Source organism: Egretta garzetta, unplaced genomic scaffold, assembly GCF_000687185.1.
Source record: "Egretta garzetta isolate BGI_Z169 unplaced genomic scaffold, ASM68718v1 scaffold533, whole genome shotgun sequence".
Lineage (NCBI taxonomy): Eukaryota > Metazoa > Chordata > Aves > Pelecaniformes > Ardeidae > Egretta > Egretta garzetta.
In genome coordinates this window covers 325402-334193 of record NW_009259191.1, presented here as the reverse complement: position 1 = coordinate 334193, position 8792 = coordinate 325402, and the positions used below count along the sequence as shown (strand labels likewise).

The 8792-nt window shown below is 39.2% G+C and overlaps 1 protein-coding gene across 1 annotated transcript in view; it reads left to right on the top strand.

The window, feature by feature from the left end:
• ELAVL4 (ELAV like RNA binding protein 4) overlaps positions 1–8792 on the top strand; it is a 63042-nt gene that overhangs the window by 17302 nt on the left and 36948 nt on the right. The window contains exon 2 of the mRNA XM_009635745.2: positions 4340–4580. Coding sequence (XP_009634040.1) covers positions 4340–4580 — 241 coding nt within the window. The remainder of the gene's footprint in view (positions 1–4339; positions 4581–8792) is intronic.

Here is an 8792-nt window from a genome sequence, read left to right as displayed (position 1 = left end):
TTGAAATTAATTGAATTAATTGTAAAAAAAAAAATGACAAGTATTTCTGAAATGTTATTTGTAATGTAGGAGTTGCTATAATGGATATTTGTCGCTGGTATTTTGTAGGAGGGGTTACGCCAAGCCTTTTGGTAAGCAGTGTTTTGCAAAACACTGGCAAAGCTTATGCTGTCTTCCCCAGCAGCAAAGCATTTCTTTGTGAAATCTGTCAAACTAAAATACCTCGTACTTTGCTGATACATTACCATACTGAGAAAAGTAGTACACCAAGAAGTCATTTTTAAAAGCAGCAGTCTGATGAAATACATCCAGAATTTGAAATATGGGTTGCCTTTAACTTAGGAAATTGCAGTCTTTTGAATTCTGTCACAGATAGTATTTTTTCAGTGTTACAAAGATAGAATATTCAAATTATGGGTGGCTAAATTACCAATGTCTCTGAACAGTAACTGCAATTTATTATTCTTCAGAGATATATAGAACATGGTGTTGCAGTATTAGGAGTTTGACAGGTTGTTGCCAAAAAAAACCCACCCAAACCAAAATGCCTCTTTATACCAGTAGCATGTGAATGTCATCACACATGATGCTTGTACTGTAATACTTCAAGACCAGTAGTAGCCGGCTAATAAACTGGGTCAGAGAAAGTCTACAAAAGCATAGAGATGTTGCTAATTTTAAGTGGCATGTATAGAGGTGTAATACTTCTCTTCAAGGGATAAGAGTATATTCTGCTTAAAAAAAATCATGCTGGGGTTAAGTCATTGTTGGATTTTCCGCATTTATTTTGCCCGTATCTGAATAAGCCATTGATGATTTAGCCTCCTTTAATATTTTTGTAGAATTGTATTACAGCCCCATACTTTCTTCTGTTAAAAAAGTTATTACCAGTAATTAAAATATAATGACAGTTAACTGTGTGCCCAGGAAACTAGAGTATCTGTTTAAGAAATTTTCATGTGCTGAAACAGGTATTGAATTAAAAATCTAAATTTCAGTGTTGTGGATAAAAAAAAAAAAAGAAAAAAAAAAACAGCAAATGGCATGTTGAATTTTATTCTTTGAATACTTAATGTTACCCTTATGTAATGTGCTGACTGAAGTGGTATCAACAACTACTTAATATTAAAAACAGTCATCGACAATAAATGTCCCAGTGTATGCATGCTAAACTCATAACAGTGGATTTGAGCTTCAGACATGTAGGGGAGAGGACAGAATGTTTGGAAAGGAGAGCTAGGACTTACCTTTTTGCTACCATTAATAATTTAAATCTTCACCAGTGATGTGACTCAGTATGTGCATCTAAAATAAATATTAATTCCTTTGTGCCTGTAAGAACTTCAGGTGCAAACTCTGGTACATAACTGCTTTTGCACAGAAATCACTCTGTAAATGGAGACTTTAAATTATGCAGTAAAAAAAAAAATCACATCTGAAATACTTTATCAGAAACACTTTAATAATTCCTCAGTGTATCTCTATCCATTATCGCATTTTTTTATATAGCAAATCGATTTTCAGTAACCTACAACTTTGCAATAATTTGAAGGGCAAATAAGTGCCTTGATTTTCTTTTCTGCTATTGAAAAATCGGGAAACCTAATTGGAGTTGAGTGAGAGCAACTAGGAAGAAAACCTGGCACCTGGTGCAAATAAGTTCTATGCCAAGATATTTTGATGAAGTATTATATGAGGAAATCTACTTGCTCAAGAACAGATTTTTACAGAGCAGCTTACTCTTAATGTTTAGAATGTGTTAAATATCAGAGTTGTTCTGTTTATTTGCTTGGTGAGGAAGGTAAGCATGCTGAAAATGTAACTAAAAAGAGTTCGCAACATGCAGAAGTAGGACACCAGCCAGTTCCGAATTTTGTTTTCCTTCACAGATTTTAAAAGATCCAGGGTTATTGTTTATCGTGGGGAACTATAGATAGCTTTTGTCTCTGTTGCTAACAATAGCTGATGTACCTTTCTCGGTGCTTTGTGCTGAAGTCCTGCTTCTGCTGTAAATGAAACCAGTGGCGCGGTGTTCCTGTCGGCTTTAGAAGGGCAGGATCAGTCCGCAAAATTGCAGTTTACCTTGTGGGGTTTTTATGTTGGAAAGAATATGGTCAGATGGTTTAAATGCACATGGAAAGCTGCGGTTAACCGTATCAGCTGCCTCACTCATCTTCTGATTGTATCTTATTGTCAGACCTGGAATTTTTTCCCCCCCAATTTTAATTGAGTTGCTGCAGATACAGCATATACGAGCACGCTGTGCTCCGCTGAAGGGTGCAAAACCCTGACCCCACGGCAGGCTGTTAGCAAAGCTTAGGGTTGGTGTTGGTGTCTGCTGGGGGTCACGGAGGGGCAGAGATCAAAGGAAGATCTTCCAGCTGGGATCCCGAGCTAAACAGTTTTAGCAGCATCCGAAGCATTTAGTAGTACGCGTGAGTAAATGCGCGTATGAGAAAAGGAAGTATGGCTGATGCCGGGGAACAGGGAAAGTCTTGCGGGAAGAGCACGCGGGGCTGGTGCAGCTTGACAGAGGGTGTCAGCAGGGCTCGGTGCCGCGTGGCCAGTAAAATTGGCAGGGGGGTTCTGGTTTGGGTGTGCCGATTTCCTTCAAGAAGGTAGTATTTTTGTGGAGTTTTATTTTCAGAACAATTCTGATGCGTGGTTTAAGGCCTCTTCTGTTCAGCACAATGTGGCAGGGCTGCTTTTTATTTAAAAATTGTTAAATCAAGTAGCTATTCCTGGGCTTGCTGATAAAAAATAGCAGTGATTCAAAACTTATTTCCATTGATAAAAAGAAGAGGGTTGTTTCCTAAAAGAGGCATTAAACTAACACTGATGCATTTCAGTTTAAATAAATAAAGATAGAATTGACTGGAATATAACCTATTTGGAGTCCGAGCCACCCTTGTGCAGTTAATTTTAGAGTAGACACCCCTTTTTTGGTGTGTCCCCCATCCTCCTGAATTACAGGCCTAATTTGTCACAACATACACCTCCCTGGATTTAAAAAAGAAAGCAAATTAAGTCTTGAGTAATTATAATAATTACAGGATCGGATGAACACAAGGTTCAGTGCGTGTGGTGTCGTCTTAGGCCTGTGTTCTCCCTGCGCTGGGCAGCGGAGTCCCTTGCCCCGGCGAGGCTTTGCTGGAGGGAGGAGGCTGAGCCCATCCGAGGGAGGCTCTTGGGTTAGAGATACCAGTGAAGCTGGGCATCGCAAACGTCCCAGTAGACAGCAAAAGCCACCATTTGCATTGCTTTAATTTATCCAGATTTGAGACTAAGATGATGTCCTTCCCTTGCCAGCTTTGGTGACAGTGAAGGCTGGCTGGAAGCTGCAGTGGAGGCAAATACCTATATAGAAAAGGCTCGATGCACCCAGGTTTTTCTGCTTCCTTTGTCTGCCTGTGTGGTTTTTCGGATGAAAACTTGCATTCTTCAGTCCTCAGCCTGCAGATAAACATGCAGGCGGCTCTGCTCACGTGACCAGGGGCGCTGGTGACAATGGGGCTCCTGTCCTGCACCCCCTTCGCTCGGCTGGATTCTTATTTGTCATTTTCGGGAAAGGTCTATTTGAGTTTCTTCTGTGAAAATTGGAGTTTCTCATTTCAAGATAGAGGCACTTGTTAAAATTCCAGCCTGCACCTGTGCCTGATAAGCCTTTCTCTGATTAAACCTTTTCGATTCCTGTAAATATCTGAAGACCTTTGTATCTCTGAAGATTGCAAATCCAGGGCTTTATTATTTAAAGAGGTGTCAGTTCGTTAGTGAAAAATATAACTGGAGAATATAGGCCATCACTGGAACCAGTAAATGGTATGTCTTGGGACACTGTGACTTTATTAATTGAAGGCAATCCAAATGACAACACTTTGCAGATTGACTGTGCCTGGTTAATGTTGTTGTCATTGCACTCTGTGATACAGTTATTAAATAGGTAAAATATTTTACCTTTTCATATAGAGCCATACACTTACTTCATCTGATTTAATGGAACTATAATTTTAATTATGATTATTACCTTAAATTATAATTAAATTTATGTGGTTTAAATTTACATTTGTGAAAATGGCTGCGTGATGAAAGCAGAAATCAGCTTCACATTAACAAAAAAAGAAGGTTTTTTTAACTGCATCTTAGTATATGCTCACAGCCAAAGACTAGCATGACCTACTTTGCAACAATAACAGAGGAATCAAGCCGGGTTTTTTTGTTGAAGTATCTAAATTGGCCATGAATGCTACCTACTCATTCGTTTGTAAGTATCTTTAAAAATAGCTATTGTATCTATGAAACTTAAGGGTTCTTTCTCCCTTCTCCTCTTATTTTAATGTAGATAATTAGCACCATGGAGCCTCAGGTGTCGAATGGCCCTACTTCCAATACAACCAATGGACCCTCCAGCAACAGTAGAAACTGCCCTTCCCCCATGCAGACAGGGGCTGCTACAGATGACAGCAAAACCAACCTCATAGTCAACTATTTACCCCAGAACATGACCCAGGAGGAGTTCAGGAGTCTCTTCGGGAGCATTGGTGAAATCGAATCCTGCAAGCTCGTGAGAGACAAAATTACAGGTAAGCACTTCATACTGTGACTTTATGTACATCAGGGTCAGTTTACATTGGGGATCAACAAAACCTCAGTGCTTACATCACAAGTGCTTAGCACAGGGAATACTGCAAATATGGCACTAAACTTCGGATGGTAAACCTTTAGTTTTCAGTGATGCATACTGGATCTAGAACAACTGTAGGAGAAGCCCTTCATCTTTCAGCCTCCCTACAGTTCTGAGGGAAAGCATGAACTTTGCCAGTCTGCATGCCTGTAACACAACACACTGTACAGCTTCTTGCAGCAGAGCTCAGATAATGGCATTACTTTCATTCTGGTTTTTATTTAACGTTGACTTGAAGTTGTAGGAGGGTAGTCTTGAGTTGAAGGAGGGTTGGTTTGAGCCAACTGACCATTCCTAATTCTGACTTTTCTTTTTTTCTTGAACCTCACCATAACTTCATCAAGTTTTTGCTTATTAACAACACTGTAAAGTCAAGATGGTTCTGCATGCCCATCACAGCTTATTTACCACAGTGTTCTGGAACAGTAGAGGTCTGTAGTCGGGAGCCACTTCTGGATTTCATTCAGACTCTTGTCGATATTGGTTAATGAACTCTCTTCCCTGGAAAGTTTTTCATTTGCCATGATCCTCTTCTGTATGAAGCAACACCCGTTGGTAGGTGCCTTCAGAATAAGAAAAGCTTCCCATTACAGGTATTACCTCAAAGGGGAGAAAGATATATGCACTATTGCTAGAGGAGGTGTGGATGGGTGCAGATGCACCTAGCCTACTCTGTATCCTTGCCACTGCAGGCAGGAATTCACTGATGCACAAGACGATGGTGGGATGAACAATCAGCTTTTATAGCTTGCTTTATAGGTTAGTTTTATAGGTTGTGTGTCTACTTGCACCGTAGGTGGGAAACAGCTGAAATTTCACTGCTGTTCAGTGCATCACCAGCGCTGTTATGTTTAGCACAGAGCAGCAGCCTTGGAAAGGAAAGGGTTCCAGGAAAGGAGCAGTCTCTTCTCTCGGATGCACTCCTGGCAGCTTGGGTGTGTGCTCTGTGGAAAGAGGCACCGTGTAAAGATGAGGAATTAAAATACAAATCTTCATACCTCCTTTCACAACAGCCTGGCAGCCGTTGTATTGGCAGCATTAGGATGATCTGCTTAGTGCTTTTAAACACGCAATGCTTCTTTTTTATTTACTTCCTGACATATATCAACGTTCTGGTTGAACACAAGGCACGTAACAAATGGCAGTAGCTGCAGGGCAGCTCAAGTACTCATGCAAATAACTGAAGTCCTCTTCTTTTAGAAGCATAGCTGGCCCAGTATCCCAGTGTGACATACCACCTTTGATATCTGCCACCAGACCAGTTTAGCTCCAGACTGTTGTTTTTCTTTCAGTCTGAAAATAATCTGAGAAATTAAATTGGAGGTTACCTCAGTTATTTCAGACAGAAGTAAATACCTGATGCTCATCTGCAGGAGTCTAGTGTGCCTAGCTCCAATTTTGATTGTGGCAGGTCCTGTGTGTCATGAGCTGCTTTTGCTTCCTACATCCCTCGAATTCATAGTGATTTCCTTGCAATGTAATTTCAAGACTTTAGATAGTCAGTGTTGTTTTCATAGAGAATTGGCTGTCTTTGGACAGAGAGCCATTACTTCATCAGCTAGGAACAATGTTCTTTTTGTTTCATTCTGTCTCCAGGCTTTTGTCTCTGCATTTGAAGATGTGAGAAATTTGCTATATGATGTTCTGGCATTCTGGGATAGTTCCTTGCCTATGCTTTTTTTTTTTTCCATAAAAAGTGCATGAATCTTTATGATCAGTAAAATACTTTAAAGGAACCATTCTTTAAAAAAAACTTACACAGATCCTTTGAGGACATCACCCTCAAGTGATTGAAGAGCCTGCATGTTGTTTTAAAAGGTGATACAAGTACAAAAGAACCAGATTGGGGGGTGGGGGGGAGGAAATTGTCCTCCAAAGTATCTGTGCTGTTTTTGAAAGCAGAATTTAATCTGCCAAGGCTTTCAGGCCTGTTATCAAGGCATTGTGCAACATTACTAATTTTTAGGGTGCATGTTCATTCCTCATACCAAATTCAGGTTAGTAAATCGAATGCAGTCCTGTGCCAGAAGCAGTCAGTGTTTTTAAAGGTTCTTAGAACATTGAGAGTAGCAAAATGGAAATGCATTGAGGTCATACCCAGCTCATCTTTCCAGATTTTCATGTAAGCGTTCTTCATTACGCTTTCTGGGTTTTTATGGTTTTTGGGAGGGGAGGGGTGGAAGCACGCCAGTGGGCTGTTACAGGAATGACTGGCTTCTCAGAGGGGTTCTCTGCTTCTTTCTTATTAAAAATCAGTGTAGATTTTTTGACAGTGAAAGCAGTATTGCAGAAGAAACAGTGAATTCTTAAGCTATTCTTCCTAACTGGTGAAGGTCTGAAACAATCTAGGTTTTGTCTGCTTTTGGATTTTTCATTGTTTCTGTTCAAATTTTTTGGTTTTAATAAATCTCGGCTAAGCATGTGCTGTTGTAGTATGCCTCTAAACAAATGTTAGAGCTCTTTCCATTAAAAAATTTGGGTTGTCATGGTAAGATAGTAAGTTGGTCTCCTTCTTGCTAAGGTAAAATATTAGGTAAATCAAGAAAAGCCAGAATAAAAAGTTAGCTGCAGAGAGAGGTTACTTCAAGAAAAACAGAAAAGGTCATAAACTAAATGATCGTCGTTAAATAGTTGCCCTGGCAAAATCATACTAGAAAATCTTCAATGCATTTCTGAGGCTAGACAGGATTGAATTAGTTCATGTAAAAGATTCTATTTCACCTGTCCTGTTAAGGCATTGTACGTATTTTGTGAAATGTTTAGGCTCCCAAAACACTTCTTTCAAGGAGTTCAAAGCTAAACAGTCTGTTAAATGTACAGGATCCCTTTGAGAGAATTTATGATCTGAACTCTTTTTTTATTAATTTTAAAATGGATTGAGTGGTATATGTCAGGAATAATCATCTGCTCCAAGTCTTTTTGCAGTCTTAAAACAGTAGTAGGGTTTTTTAAGAAAATTGATTCGTGATGTTACCCCTCGCTTTGGAAAGACACATGTTTAAACAAGCATATTCCTTTACTAAAAAAAAAAATGCTAATTTGGTAGTACACTGTACTGAGTTGAATAGGAATGACAGCTTCTAAGACAGCCTTTAATTTGGTATTCAAAACCAAAATTGTAAACTTCGGTTTTGTTTGGTAGCTTCTCAGAACAGGCAGGATATACAGTAGCATTTTTAAAAGATGCTAATGACTTGAAAGAGGAGATGGAAGTCAGGCATACATTTTAATTATGGGGGAGGGGTTGCAATAGAAAAATTTTTTTTACTGCAGAGATTTTAAGGGAATGAGACAAGGAAAAACAGACTGAAGATAGTTGCCTTGATTTGGCAGGGGTGTTTAATAAAAGCAGAACTTGTGGTTGTAAAGTGTGCTTATTAAATTCTTCATTTACACTACCTAATTAATTCTAGCATTTTAAATTAACAGTGAAACTGGTCCCTGCTGTACCATTTCATAGCTACAGCATATTTCGTCCAACAACCCAGTTGTTCAGGTTTAATCAGCTGCTCTCAAAAAATGAAAAGGAACTTGAGTTTAAAAAAAAAACTAAAAGGCATAAACATTTCAGAGCAGCGTTAGATGAAGGGAGCTGACTTCATGGAGGAAGATTACGGCTTCAGATGGACGTGAGACTCTGCTTCCGAGCGCTGCTAAGCTATATAACATTTTGTCTAAAGAAAGCCAGTGATAAATATCTTCCTGCCTTGGGGAAGGAGAGGGCTTGAGTTCATCAGAATATTTTGAGAGAAGAAATGATGAACTTGCTTTGTCCCACGTTCGAAAACAGAAGATCCAGTCAGCGTAGTGTCCATCAGACACTGTAATTGCTGCTGGCCAAGTGAGTTGTCCTTGTTGACATAGTTTGTGTGTGGGAGAAGAGGATGTTTGCTACTGATTTTTCAGTTGATTTGGTGGCCTTAGCTAAGCTTTTAAGAATTTTTTTCTTCGTAATTTACACAGGAATTTACATCTCTGAATATTCAAATGATGGGTATCTAAAATCCTTGGATCTCAAATAATCTTTCATATCTTACAACGATCCAGGTGCACTGTAAAGCAGAATATTTATTGATACAGGATTTCTGTGCATCACTTAACTTATGACAGA